Source organism: Dromiciops gliroides, chromosome 5, assembly GCF_019393635.1.
Source record: "Dromiciops gliroides isolate mDroGli1 chromosome 5, mDroGli1.pri, whole genome shotgun sequence".
NCBI classification, from domain to species: Eukaryota; Metazoa; Chordata; class Mammalia; order Microbiotheria; family Microbiotheriidae; genus Dromiciops; species Dromiciops gliroides.
The window spans coordinates 245,062,224-245,078,133 of NC_057865.1; the positions used below are offsets into that span (position 1 = coordinate 245,062,224).

Here is a 15,910-nt window from a genome sequence, read left to right on the forward strand (position 1 = left end):
ATCATCTTACTAAGTACTTATTATTTTATATACATATGCATGTGTAGAGATATCACCTTTTAATTTACCATATTTTCATAGTTATTATTATTTTCAATCCTGTGAAATTCTTCCAGAAAATATGCATATTTGTGCATATCTGTGTGGCATAAACAGCACTGAAGTTGTTTAAATTAGGCCAGAGTGATAACAAAAGACTTACCTTAAACTTTAAGACTGGCATTTCGGTCCTCACATTGCAGTGCAATCATTCAGATCAGGCATTTTATTTACCTTTGTTATAAGCAGAGTTACCAAATTTTGAAATTTCATTTCATCTGGATTTTACTGTATGTTTGACATTCCCTTGATTCTCAGAAACAACTCTGGCACATCACTTTTTCTTCCTCTTATACACTGACTTCATTTATTGGGGTCTTGGCAAAAATTGATATTCCCATTGGAAGATGGTGGCCTTTGTCATTTCTGAGGGATGCATATTATTTTGTGTTGTCTTGAAATTAATGTACATAAGTATGTGTCACCCATGATATTACCCCATTTACTATATTTGCAGGAAAAACAGAGATTTCTGACTGATGTGCTCCATGAAGTCATGCTATTGGATGGCCTGGCCAGTTCACACCCAGTATCCCAAGAAGTCATCCAGGCCACTGACATTGACCGGGTATTTGACTGGATCGCATATAAAAAGGTGGGAAATTGGCACATGCCAATTTCATGATTTGTCCATTGTGGCATCATTCTATGTTTTGTCATCATTGTTGCTATTGCTACATGAATAAAATAGAGATGATAAATCTTTTCAGGATTGGGGAGGTTCAGGGAATTGATATTCAGTCTCTTAAGATATTTGGACAAATATAGATTGTGATGTATAAAAACTTTGAGAGACATAATTTCTGGGTAATTAGTAATTTTATTAATATTGGTAGATTTTAATAAAAGGTTGGTGGCACTCTTGATTACCAAAGACAGTAATGGTGGTGGGACTCACAGCTTATATATCACTGGATGAAGGGTGTTCCTGTGGGTGGCAATCAATTCTGATGGATTAGCACTTAATGAGAGAATCAATATTATAATGAGGGGTGGACCTATTCTAATGAACTTTAATTATGTCATTTATTTCTAAGTTACTCTGACTTGGGCAATCTATTTTAAAAAATTATCTCCACTCAAAATTATGTAGAAGTTTGGGTGGGGTCTGACCAAGATTGAAGAGAGTTAATTCAGTCTTATTATTAGTAATGTTTTTCAAGAGACTGAACTTTGAAATGAGCACTGTAGAAAAAGGGGAAATTCTGGATCTCCCCTAATCATTGGTAAGTAATAATCATTTCTCTCAAGAATATAGTTTAAAAAATATAGTTTCCATTACTTTTTCTTTAAATATTTCTCACATATACTTAGGGATAGTTTATATCTCCTATCCTGTAAAATAGCTGGTTAATCTGGATGATTTGTTCAGAAAGATGTGGTCTAGTATGTTAAGACATATGTGTTTTCTTCACTTGGTCATATGATTATTGTTAAGTAGAGGTAATATTTTAAAAAATTATAAGTAGAACATTTGAGGTCAATTCATTCAAGTCTAAGGAATGCAAAGCATAATTTTGAAGGAGAAGTTTGGATTAAAGACCATACTTTTGAACTGGTAGTTTGAAACAGAACAAAGAAGTAAATATGATCCTAGGCATTTAAAATGGAATAGTTACATTTCTTCATGTGAATTACCAACCATTGGATGCAGAAATTTTTAGCAACTCTTTTTTTTTTTAGTGAGGCAATTGGGGTTAAGTGACTTGCGCAAGGTCACACAGCTAGTAAGTGTTAAGTGTCTGAGGCCGGAACTCAGGTACTCCTGACTCCAGGGCTGGTGCTCTATCCACTGCGCCACCTAGCTGCCCCTACTCTATTTTGAAGTATAATATTGGGATTATACTCATTATATCATCTTTGGTAGTATGACCAGAATTAGAATCCATGGGAGCGCTGTACCCCTTAGTGATGGTTTAATGTTTGGGTATTTTAGATGAATTATTTTGCTGTTAAAATTGTTTTGATTATTAATTTCTGAACAGAGGTTATGCTGGATAGGACTGATGTTTGGGATAAGTAATTATATACTCAATAATTATTTCTGCTGAGGACTGGTGGTGGTGGTGGCAGTGGGAGTGGTGGTAATGGTGATGAATTATCATCATTATCAGAGTTGTTTGTCTTCTTTATCCATTGCTTTGTGAAAAATATTACCTTCTATATTTTGTTTTGTTTGTGATAGTGCGATTCACCTCTAGATCATGTTTCCATATGGAGTTTATTGTGGTATATTGTCTGAAATTTTGGTCAGAGCCTAATTTCTGTCAGTCTGCTTTCCAGTTTTTTCCAGCAGTTCTCATTGAAAATTAATCATTGGTGTTCTTGAGTTTGTTATAAGCTATGCTTCTGTGGTAGTGTGTTTTACTTTTGTACCTAATCTGTTCTGCTGGTCAATTTATATATTTTTAAGCAGCACCAAATAGTTTTAATGATTACTGTTTTGTGGTATGATTTGAAATATCATACTGCTAAGTCTACATCCATTCCTCCCATTTTTTTCCATTATTACTCTTGAGATTTTTACCTTTTGTTTCTTTAGCTTAATTATTTTTTCTTATTCTATAAAGTAACCCCTTGGAGATTTTGATTGATATAGTACTGAATATGGAAATCATTTTAAATAAGGTCATTTTGTTATTTTGTCATAGTTCAACTATGAACATTAAGATCTCTCCAATTATTTGAATCTTCTCTAATTTCTGTTTTTATTTCTGTTTCAAAATTGTTTTCATATAATTCCTATGTATTCCTTGATAGGTAGACCCCCTGATGATTTTTACATATTGTTTAAAAAAAAATTTATTTTCTCTTTCTGTTGGGTTTTCTTGGATAATATGAAGAAAGGCTAATGATTTTGTGAGTTTATTTTATATTGTATATTTTGCAATTTTCTTGATAATGATTTTTCCAATATTTTAACTTTGATATTCATTAGAAATATTGGTCTGTATGTAGCAAATATTCTTTTTAATTTTTTAAGTTTCACATGTAATATTAAAAAATAATTTGACTTGCAATTTCCCCCTTCCTTTCCCTCATCCCCCCTTGAAGAGGCAAGCAATTTATATCAATTTTACATGGGAAATCTGTAAAAAAAAAACCAAAAAACTTTATATTAGCCATACTGCAAAAGAAAACACCAAACCGCCCCCCCAAGAAAAATAAAGTTAAAAATATGTTTAGATCTGCATTCAGACTCCATCAATTCTTTCTCTGGAAGTGGATGGTATTTTTCATAATTAGTCCTTCAGAATTGTCTTGGATCATTGTATTGCTGAGAATAGCTAAGTCATTCACAGTTTATCATTGTACCATATTGCTATTATTGTGTACAATGTTCTCCTGGTTCTGCTCACTTAATTTTGCATCAGTTCATATATGACTTCTTAGGTTTTTTCTGAAACTATCCTGCCCATCACTTCTTTTTTCTTTTTGCTCTTTATTTATTTTATTGTCCAGTTACATGTAAGGGTACTTTTCAACATTCATTTGCACAAGATTTAGAGTTCCAAATTTTTCTCCCTCCCTCCCTCCCTTTCCTCCCCCCCTCCACAAGATTGCAACCAGGTTATATATGTACAATCCACAAGTGTTCTTTTTATCAGTCCTTTCTATGGGGGTGAATAGTAAGCTTCCTCATTAGTTCCATGGGATTGTCTTGGATCATTGCACTGCTGAGAGTAGTTAAGTCATTCACAATTGCTTATTGAACAATACTGCTGTCACTGTGCACAATGTCCTCTCAGCTCTGCTCCCTTCACTATACATCGATGTTCATTAGCCTTTCCAGGTTTTTGGGGGATAATTCTATTTGTCATTTCCTGTAGCAAAAGACCATTCCACTGCAATCATATAGCACATCTTTTTCCATCATTCCTCAATTGATGAACATTCCCTTGATTCTCAATTCTTAGCCTCCACCAAGAGTTGCTATAAATATTTCTTGTACATTTTTTCCCCTTTTCTCTTTTTCATGATTACTATTGTAAACTGTTTCCCTTCCATCCTATTCTGTTCCCCATGATATTTATTCTATTATCCATCTTCTTTCATCCTATCACTCTTCAAAAGGGATTTTCTTCTGTCTGTCCCCTCCCCTACTCTGCCCTTCCTTCTTTTGCCCCTCTCTCTTTATCCCCTTCCCCTCCTATTTTCCTGCAGGGTTAGAGAGATTACTCCACCCAATTGAGTGTGTATATTATTCTCTCCTTGAGTCAATTCTAACGAGATTGAGGTCTTTGAGACAATTCTGATGAGTGTTAGGCTCATTTACTGCCCAGATTAAATAGATTACTCCATCCAGTTGGGTGTGTCTGTTAGTCCCTCCTTGAGGCAGCTCTGATGAGTTCAAGGTCTTTGAGCCTTTTCTGATGAGTGTAAAATTCATTTACTGCCCTGCTCCTCTCCCATCTCTTCCCCCACTCCATAAGCCTTTTCCTGTTTCTTTCATATAGGATTTCAGTTCTGCCCTTGCCCCTACTCCAGTGAATTCCCTTCACACCTCAATTTAACCCTAAAGATGTCATTACCTAGCTAAGTGACACAGTGGACAAAGCATCACCCCTGGACCAAGTGGTGTCCCAGCCAAAACCTGGCCTCAGACACAAGACAGTCACCTGATGTACAACCCCAGGTATGTCTCCCAGCTCCAAGTTTTTATGTTTCTCAAGGGTCTTGTATTTGAAAGTCACATTTGCCATTCAGTTCAGGTCTTTTCGTCAAAAATATCTGAAAGTCTTCTTTTTCATTAAAGTCCCATTTTTTCCCACTGAAAGATTATGCTGAGTTTTGCTGGGTAGGTCATTCTTGGTTGTAATCCCATTTCCTTTGCCCTTTGGAATATCATATTCCATGCCCTCCGGTCCTTTAATGTAGAAGCTGATAGATCTTGTGCTATCCTGACTGGGTCTCTACAGTACTTGAATTCTTAATTTTTGGCAGCTTGCAATATTTTCTCCTTGACCTGAGAGCTCTGGAATTTGGCTATAAAATTCCTCGGAGTTTTCCTTTTGGGGTCTCTTTCTGGAGGTGATCGGTGCATTCTTTCAATTTCTATTTTAGCTTCTTCTTCTAGAATGTCAGGGCAATTTTCCCTGAGAATATCTTGGAAGATGGTGTCTAAGCTCTTTCCTTGACCAGGTAGACCAATAATTTTCAGATGATCTCTCCTGGACCTATATTCCAGGTCAGCAGTTTTTCCCAGAAGATATTTCACATTGCCCTCTATTTTTTTATTCCTTTGGATGGTTTTATCGTGTCTTAGTTTCTCATAAAGTAACTGGTTTCCATTTGTTCAATCCTAATTCTTAGGCAATTATTTTCACCAGAGAGCTTTTGTACCTTCTTTTCCATTTGGCCAATTTGACTTTTCAAGCTGTTGACTTTTTTCTCATGTCTTTCCTGCATCACCCTCATTTCTCTTTCCATTTTTTCTTCTACCTCTCTAATTTTATCTTCAAAGTCCTTTTTGAGCACCTCTGTGGCCTGAGACTAATTAATATTTTTCTTGGAAGCTTTAGATATAGGTGCCCTGATGTTGATATCTTCCTCTGAGGGTGCCCCTTGGTCTTCCTTCTTACTGAAGAAACTTTCTATGGTCCTCACCTTTCTCTGTCTGCTCATCTTGCCTTTCTTTTACTTGAGATTTAGCTCCTTAAAGTGGGGCACTGTTTCCAGGCTACAGTATCCCAAGCTTAAGAAGTCCCAGGTGGTATGATTTAAGGAGGAGCAGGTTCTTCACTTGCTTGGCCTGTTTCCTGGTCCTACATGACCCCAGACCAACTTGCTAATCAACCAGCTTTGTGTGTTGTAGTTGTCAGCTTTGATGAGCCTGGTCCCTCCTCCACCTGGGCCACTGCTACTCGAGCCTATTTCCTGGTTCTCAGCAGGGGTGTAAAATCCAAGTTCTGCCTTAGCACCAGCATAGACCCATATAGTCTCCCCCCGGCCCAGGCTTAGCCCAGTCTCCAGACTGTGAGCTTAGTTCCAGACAACACTGGCACTTCAGCTGATTCAGAGGCTCTGGGGGTCTCCTTCTCTGGTGAGGACTTCCTGAGACTGGATCTGTGTCAGGGTGACTGTAGGGTTGGGCTCGACTCCTGTATCAGCACAGCAGCTCCCTCCTTCTGACTTTCCAAGCAGTTCTTGGTTAGAAGATGATTTCAATACATTCTTCTGTGAGTTTTGCTGCCCGGGACATTTTCCTATGCTGGGTCATCTTCCTTCACCATTGTAAGTATTCTTCCTGTAGACTGGGGTCCATGAACTCAATCATTTTTTTATAACTTCATTTTGATAGAATTGGTTTCCTTGTCAAAATTCCTATCGATTTTATTTTATGCATTTAAAGATATTATTCTGTGAAAGAGTCTATGGGCTTCACTACATTACCAAAATGCTTCATGACATGCATAAAAAGATTAAGAATATCTGGTCCATAGTGTGTTATTATTTTTACCCTCCACTTTCTCTTTCCTGTTTTATTCATCTGTAAGTTATCTCAAAGAAGGAGTTTGGTAACATATCTTCTTTCTGAATTTTTCTTAAAAATTATATATTAAAATAATTTTAATTTGAAAGTGTTAAATAATTCAATTGTAAATTCATCTGGTTCAGTAACCCCCTGATTCCCTTTTTCTCCTCTGAGAAGTTTCTTTATGACTTAATTCCTGCCCCACTCCTCCCTGAGACTGACTTTTTGGAAATGCCTTATTCCTTCTTCGTGTAATCTGGGTATTTTATCTTTTTTTTTTTTTTTTTGGTAAATATCTATCAGTTTCACTTGTTATTGGTTTTATTGCTTATGATTGATTAACATAATTTCTAATAATTTTAGTTCTTCATTTGATGCAAATTTTCCTTTTTAAAATGTTTGATACTGGTAATTTGGTTTTCCTTTGAAAATATACAATTCATTTATGTTCTATATATTTTATTTTATTTTATTTTATTTTTGGGGGGTGAGGCAATTGGGGTTAAGTGACTTGCCCAGGGTCACACAGCTAGTACGTGTCAAGTGTCTGAGGCCAGATTTGAAATCTGATCTTCTTGAGTCCAGGGCCAGTGCTTTATCCACTGCGCCACCTAGCTGCCTCTATATATTTTAGTAGTAATTTCCTTTAAAAATCAACTCAACATTCATTTCGTTCTGTTTTGTCTATTTTCTTACTTTCAAGTTCATCTCTTTGATTTTCAGAATATCTATTTTCATATGTAGTTTTTTTGTTACCATTAATAGTTCAGTAACCAATTTAAATCCTGCAAATGACTTCTTGATTATAACTTTGTGTTGTTTTATTCAATGCTGTAGTAAATATTTCTGATTTTCTGCATTTTTACAAGGTTTTTGTGTACTTGTACATGATTAAATTTTTTGTAAAGGTTTCATTTACAGCTAAGAAGAATGTAAACTTTTGTTTTCTTTTAGCAATTATATTTATGATATAAAAGTTTTCAAAAATTCTGGTTGGTATATGTACATATATATGTATGTATGTATATATACACATACATATATACTTCTAAATATACATATTTGTTTTTGGTGCTTTTTTTTTCTATTTTGAGGTTTTTCCTTATTGCTCTGATTCTTCTCTTATAGCATGACTGATGCAGAAATATGTTTAATGTTGTTATGTATGTGTATGTGTGTATATGTATATATATATGTGTGTGTGTGTGTGTATGTGTGTATAACCTATATCAGATTGCCTGATGTCTGGGGGAGGGAGGCAGGGAGGGGAAGGAGGGAGAAAAATTTGAAATTGGAAATCTTATGTAAACAAATTCTGAAAGCTATCTCTACATGTAACTGGAAAATAATAAAAAACTTTTATTAAAAAAATGATGTATCTCCCATCTATAGCCATATATGATCTAATTCTCTTCTAATTAAAAAAAAGTATGATGTTTAATCACATATTCACTTAAATGTATTGGGGATTTATTGTGTTGGTTTAAGCTTAATTTCTGCCAGACCACTTTCTAGTTTCCCCAACATTTTGATCAAATTGGGGATTCTTTCCTAAGACATTTATATTTTCTAATTTGTGAAACATTGGATTATTGAGTTCTACTATTTTGATTATCTGTTTTTAGTCTGTTCTATAGATCTGTCTGTCTATTTTTTAACTAGTACCAAATGTTTTTGATGATTGCTACTTTACAATATATTTTGAGTTCTGGAGGTGGTATTTTCCCTATGGTCAGTATTTCCCTTGATATTCTACATCTTTTATTTTTTAAAATTAGTTTTGTTATTATTTTATTGAGTCCTATACAGTATCCCTTTGATAATTTCATTGTATAGCATTAAAACTCATTAAAACTATTAATCAACTTAGGTAGTATTGTTTTTATTATATTGGCATAGCTCATCTGCAAGTACTACATTATTCATCCATCTATTTATGCTCTTTATTTCTTCAGGAAGCATTTTGTAAATTAATATATGCAAGGTGCTCTGTGTGTGTGTTCATGTGTTTATGTGTGTGTACTTTGGAAGCATGAACCGAACCCCAGATAATTTATACATTGTTTTACGTATTTGAAATGGGATTTCCCATTCTCTTATTGCCTCTTGATTGTGTTATTATTATATAAAAATACTGTTGATTTTTTTTTTTTTTAGTGAGGCAGTTGGGGTCAAGTGACTTGCCCAGGGTCACACAGCTAGTTAAGTATTAAGTGTCTGAGGCCGGATTTGAACTCAGGTACTCCTGACTCTAGGGCCGGTGCTCTATCCACTGTGCCATCTAGCTGCCCCAATACTGTTGATTTTTGAGGTTTTATTTTGTAGCTTGTAACTTCATTGAATATATTATTTCAATTAGTATCTTTGTTATTTCTTTAGGACTTATTAAGTAAAACATCATATAATTAACAAATAGGAATAGTTTTATCTCCTCATCTTTATGCCTTTAATTTCTTTCTTTTGCTAGCATTTCCAGAACCTTATGAAATAATAGTGAGGAGAGTAGACATCCTTACTTCATTCCCATACGTTGTGGGAAAGAGTCTAGTGCATCCCCATTGTATATGATACTTGCTTTTTACATAGATATTTTGATGATATTAAAAAAGTTTCATATCAGGTTTTCAAATATGAATCATCATTCAAGACATGAAGATGGGAGAATAGACAACTCTAGATGGTTAATAAAGTCATAAAAAATCAGGAATAATAGTATGAAGAAATAACTAGAGTGGAGTTTGTATTAGGTGGGAGGTTAGACTGAGCACTTTTATAGACAAAGAATATGCAGACAGTAGAAAAGGAGTGATTAAAGTTGATATGGGGATAAGTACTTAGTAAGTAAGTACTCAACTATGTGTTAGGCATCTTGCTAAGGCCTGGCATACAAAAGCAAGAAAGTGAGTCAGCCCTACTGTCAAGAAGTTTATATTCTAATGGAAGAAGACAACATAGAAAAGTGAGCTGGAAAGCTTCTGGTGGGGGGCATGGGAGGAGGATATCTGAGTTGGGACAAGGAAGCTTATATGGAGGTAGATCAGAACAGAAGGTACACTAGAAGTATGCCTAGGACTTCCCATGATATGGCAATCCCATTCAACGATGGAGGCAATATTTTGGGGGCAAGCTCTCAAAGGAATTGGGAAGGGATGTCACTCAGGGAACAATGTGAGGAGTGGATTGCTTTGTTCGTCCATGAACCTTGCTGACTTTCTTTTCTTTTCTAATGCTTTTACTGCTGTAACTTGCTTTGATTTCTTTTTACCTAGTATTTTTTTGAGGCTCACCATGCACTTGTATTTCTTTGTCTTGGTGGAATTTTCCCAGTAGAATGTTCTGTTTATGTTTGATTATAGAATAGGGCAACTATGACTTTGTGTTCTTGGGTCACCAATGGTACTACCTGCTCATTTCTTTTTTTTCTTTTTTTTTGCGTCATTTCTTTTTGACATAATTTTCCCCTTTACTTTTCAAGCCATAAAATGATGGCTTGACTTAGATGTTGATAGAAATTCTAGGGATTTCCATCTCTTCCTGACCATAGCCATAAGAGGTCATCTTTCTTGTTGAGCCAACAGAACCTCAAAGGCTCTCTTTGTTCCTTGATTTTGATACTAGTGGGTACAGATTTGATTTGTCTGATATTTGAGTGAGTCTTTGAATTTTGTTCAGCAACACTGGATGATATTAGTTGTTTTAGTCTCAATTACAAATCAGAACCTTTGAAACTTAGCAAAGGAATTAGCAAAGCTGAATCTTCTTTGGGCATTGTCTGGAAAAACTTGAGCTTTTCCTTTAAGCTTTCTTCTAAAGGCTCCTAAGTCAATACATCTGATCTATACTGATATTTATGCTAATATCAACAAATAAAAGGACATTAGGGGGCAGCTAGGTGGTGCAGTGGATAGAGCCCCAGCCCTGGATTCAGGAGGACCTGAGTTCAAATCCAGCCCCAGACACTTAACAATTACTAGCTGTGTGACCCTAGGCAAGTCACTTGACTCCAATTGCCTCACAAAAAAAGCATATTAGGAAGGGGCAACTAGGTGGCACAGTGGATAGAGCACTGGCCCTGGAGTCAGGAGTACCTGAGTTCAAATCCGGCCTCAGACACTTAACACTTACTAGCTGTGTGACCCTGGGCAAGTCACTTAACCCTCATTGCCTCACTAAAAAAAAAAAGCATATTAGGATAGTTTATTGATTTCTACCTATTCCTTAGTGATAATTAATTTTCTTTCCTTTGAAATAATAAACATATGCCTTTCATCTAATGGTACCCTTGGGACAAATTTGTAGTTTACACAAAGGCTAATTTTAGAGTAGGAAGATGTCTATTCATGTGTTATATGTACAATTTAATTCACATTTAGTATGTAGAACATTTCAAAAAATCAGTGCTGTATCAAATCTAAAACATTTTATTTTTAAAAATAAATTCATTTACCATATGCGGAAGGATATAATGTTCAGAATGTTGATGTGGGTTCATATCCTGACTCTGGTACTTATTAATTGTATGTGTGGCTTTGGCTAAGTAACACTCTGAATCTTTTTTTTTTAACCTAGAAGTTATCTTGTAGTAGGTGTAGATTCCCTTTTAGATTTGCAATTCTCTGATTTTCTGATCTCAACCTTATTCACTACTTATACTATCAACTAACTCTCAAAATCCTGTAGAGAGAAAGAGAAAATAACTCAACTATATTTAGTCCTTCAGACTAATTATGTGGACTCTATTTTCTGGTCTTTCTTAACTCTGCAGGAATTCTTCAAACAATAGTGCCATTTTTGGTGAGAAAACTCTGCTTTATCTTAAATGGATTATTTCTTAGTAAGTTATGTAGAATGAAAAGTTCTTAGAGTTTCTTCTAAACTGTTCTTCAGTTGCAATTTAAGGATTTAATTTTCTCATTCTAGATTGTTCAATCCTGAATTTTCTATTTAATTATAAATTATCTTCTTCCCAATCCATCCCATTTCATTATTTTAATGTGCTGTCATCCTCTGTAATGTTGAGAACAACTTAATAAAACACCAGAAAATAATTTAATTTATAAATTTTGTATCATACATTCTTCCATAACCTCAGGTGTCTCTTATGTGTCTTCACACATAATTTTTCAATTCAAACACATCCTTCAAATGCATAAGAGAAAAGTGGTCCAGTCACCTGCTGGGGTAGCTGAAAAATAATCTCAGAGTGAGATTGTGTGAAGTGGAAGAACAGAACAATTAAATGAGAACATCAGGGGGTTAAGTTCAATGATAATGTTCCTATTAGGTGCTACTTTTGATGTGTGTTCTGAGTTTTAATTAGGATTCTCCTTTTCTTTTTAGTGGTACCACAGACTATGGGAGATGCTGTCAGTTAGTTACAGCTGTCTTGAAGCAAACAACATAGCTCTGTGAAGGGGATATTAGGCCAAACTATTTTCAAGTGTTCACTGATAAAGTCATTGGTGTTGTAGATAATGGAGACGCAATGTGTACAACACATCTGTGTATTATCCAGCCCTTCAGTTACATCTTGTGTAGTTTTTGTACTGTCTGGGTTTGGAAGTTGAAGGTAAAAAATGAAAGTGGGGGCACTCACTCCCTCTTCTGGCTCCTACCCTGGTAATATGGACCTAGATATTCTTTTTTTTTTCTTCTTACATTGGGCAGGATCTACTCTCTAGTTATCACCCTTGATCCCACTTCTATAGAGAAAGTTCTCTATACCTACTTTCAGGGATGGAGGAGATAATGGGGAAGGAAAAAGCCCATTCCTTTACCAGACAATAGTAGGAAGTGACTTGTTTTTACTCAGGGCAAGAGCCTATCCTCAGCTTTACCTACTTTGAGAGATTTATAAAACATAACAAATAGATATTATTTTCTCTAATATTAATTCCTGAGCTCCTTGTTAGTATCCAGGTGTACCAGCAATTAACTTTAGCCTATATATCAATGTTCCTCTTCTATTAGCTCTTTATAATAATGAAACCCACTCATAACTCAAAACAAATGATTGATGATTTACTTAAGGGTAAGCCTATATTAAAGTTATATCTGGAGTTAGAAATAAATTGAACAGGAAAAGCAAAACAAAACTTTTGAATAAATGTTTGCCAGCTCTGCTAATGAGTAGGGAGCAGAGGATAATGATGAAGGATTCTTTACTTAACAATAGCAGAACTCTTAGAAACATCTCATGAGACGTAGTCTTGCCCAGCATATCTCTCATAACCTATAGTAGTTAGTGGTTTCTATTCTGTTCCCTGATTTGTTTTGTTTGCCACAGCCTTTCACCTCTTATATACCTAGCCACAATTGAAATGGAAAATAAACCACTACAAGGAGATCTACCTCTGATTTCAACCTTGATCATTGAATCTCCAGGTTTCCCCCTTCTATACTTTTTGTTTACCATACTTTCCATCCAGGGTGAAGGGGAATAGATATTATCCCCTCTGATACCCAAAGTCCTTCTTCCATGCATGGATCATGTCAAGTCAAAGAATTCTACTCCTGTGAGCAGGACTTCATGGGAAGTGTGCAAATCTCCATATGTGAGAGGCACCATAGGATCCCTTCATATGATATCTTGACTTATAGTCTTAGAAAACATGATCTAATTTAGTATTTATAAAACAAGGGGATCTCAAGGGCATTTTGAGATCATCATGGAGATTTAAGAGTGTTAGACCTTGGAAGAGTGATTGTTTGGGTGTTTGGAACACTAGATGCTGCATTGGATAGAGCTCTGAGCCTGAAGTCAAGAAAACCTGAGTTCAGATTCATCTTCAGACATTCACAAACTATATAACTCTGGGAAAGTCACTTCAATTCTGTTTGCCTCAGTTTCTTCATCTGTAAAATGGGGATAACAATAGCACTTACCTCCCAAGGTGGTTGTGAATATCAAATGACATAATAAATGGAAAACACTTACAGTGTGCCTAACACATAGTAGGCGCTATATAAATGTGGTGTTGGTGATGGTGATGGTGGTGGTGTTGGTGGTGATGATGATGATGTCAAAAGACAAAGAAAGTTAGAGATTGCCTAGCTCAAGTCCTGGCTGTGACACATAATGCCTGTGTTATCTGGGCAAGTCACTTGACCACCAAACGCACTAGAGAACTCTCTAAAATATTCTTTCTCATCTTCCCTTGTTATTATTTTTCTTCTTTTCTCAATAGAAGTTACATTGGACTTTTAAAATGTTGTCTAGGCTACATCTCTAATAGATTCTCAGTCATTAAACATATCATCAGAGTTTATTCCAGGAATACTTAACTTTCTTTGATTAAGACCTGATTTTATTGGTGGGGAAACTCCTATTATGAATGCAGATTGTAGTCTCTCCATACCTTATTTGGTAATATCATGTCCATGTTTTCCCATAAATTCTCTATAGAAGATTTACCAAATATAGTGAGGGTTTTCTCTGGCTCATTTATTATTAAAGTTACCTATTTGTTAATACAACTATCAAATTTTTGGTTTCAATTTTTCTCTATGGCACCAACCTACCTCCCTTTCAAGGCATATATATGTATATATGTATGTATGTATATACACACACATAAATGTGTGTCCAAACCTATATATGTATAATGTATATATACAAACATGCACACATACATACACCCTTTTATACACAGACCCCCCCACATATATACATACATATACACACCCATACCCATATATACACACATTAGATAGATACACATGCATTTAGTATATTAAAATATGTATATATATATAACATATTATGATATCTTCATATTTACATATAATAAGTCATTGTTGATAACTTGCCACCATCTACTTATACTACCACAAAACTTCCCATTGCTTTTTGGGTTATTCATAATTTTAATTATTTCAGGATCATATTATTCTATGATTCACAGCCATATAACATCTCTAGGAGTGTATTGAACAAAAGTTATAGAGAAAAAAAGAGTTAAGTATCATTTATTTAAATCTTATCTTTATATAGATATACAGTTGACTGGAAAAGTAATAACTGATGACTTAGTATGTATGGGGAAACTTGATGAGTGATGTTCCATAGGATACGGTGAAAGTGCTTACAGATATCTATAGTGAAGTTTGTGTGTGTATGTATTATATATATATATATATATATATATACATATATATACATATATATACACACACACATATATATTTATATTTAGACATGATATATATGATGTGTATATATGTATATGTATACATACATCATTCGAGCATGTTGGACCACATTTTCTCAAAGGCTTCTTTCAGCTCTAAAATTCTATGATGCTAGGGAAAAAGAAATAAAAAAAGACCCGGATTAGGGGAAAATACTATGGAAGAGAAGAAAGTACAGTGGAAAGATGAAAATAATGTCTCTCGACAAGAAGAAATAAAAAATATAGATTGAAGTAGCTTTTTTTTTTTTTTGCTATAGCGACACAAAGGGAAATTAGAAAGAAGAATTAATGACCCAATGATGAAATTGAAGGAAAGCTCTTTAAGTTTACCCAAGATGGGTAGGGTTGCTAAAACCTTGATAGAAAGGAATAGAATTCAAAGCAACCTAACCAAATTAGAAAATGGATCCTTTAAAAACAAATAAAATCAGTAGATATGAGGTCAATGTTAATGAATACACATAGGGACAAAAACAAAAATACAAGTTAAGATGGGAAATGACTGTCAACCATAGTCACTATCAATAATAATATTATAACTGGATATCACATTTTCATAGTCCTTTACTCTCAGGTACAGGTAATATAAATATCCTCCAAAAATGTATATGAGATATTTGAGACTTAGAGATTAGATGTAATTTGCCTAATGTTATGCTTAGTAAATTTCAGAGTCAGAAATTGAACACAGTTCTTTAAAGGATGTCAGGGTTGGTACTTTTTCCACTGTCCTACAAGTGCTTTCACTTACAGTGATTCACACTTTGAATACTCTTATAAACATGTTATATCTTACTACACTTAGGCAATTTTAACTAACTTCCTTTTTTCTCCTGTCTCACTAGTCATCCAGGTTAATTTTCTTCCTCTGTCTTTAAAGTCACACTTCTCTGAAAACATGCAGATTGCATCCAATCTAATTGGCTTTATTTGATATACTTCCCATTAAAAACTAGCTGTACCCAGCTGGTCCCTTTGGTTCTGGTTCATCTGAGCATTATTGTTATTATTATCATTACTATTATTAGATAGCAATTGTGTAGTACTTTAAGGGTTATAAAGAGCTTTACATATGCTAATTAATTTTATCTTTATAACAACCCTGTGAAGTGGATGCTATTATTATCCCCATTTTACAGATAAG

At 34.8% G+C, this 15,910-nt stretch overlaps 1 protein-coding gene across 2 annotated transcripts in view; it reads left to right on the top strand.

Moving 5' to 3' along the window:
* Positions 1–15,910, top strand: part of TRHDE (thyrotropin releasing hormone degrading enzyme) — a 516,103-nt gene that overhangs the window by 284,664 nt on the left and 215,529 nt on the right. The window contains exon 6 of one of the 2 annotated variants that reach the window (XM_043966938.1): positions 557–694. The exons of the other annotated variant lie outside the window; for it this stretch is intronic. Within the exon in view, the coding sequence (XP_043822873.1) occupies positions 557–694 (138 nt within the window). The remainder of the gene's footprint in view (positions 1–556; positions 695–15,910) is intronic. 2 annotated transcript variants of the gene reach the window in all.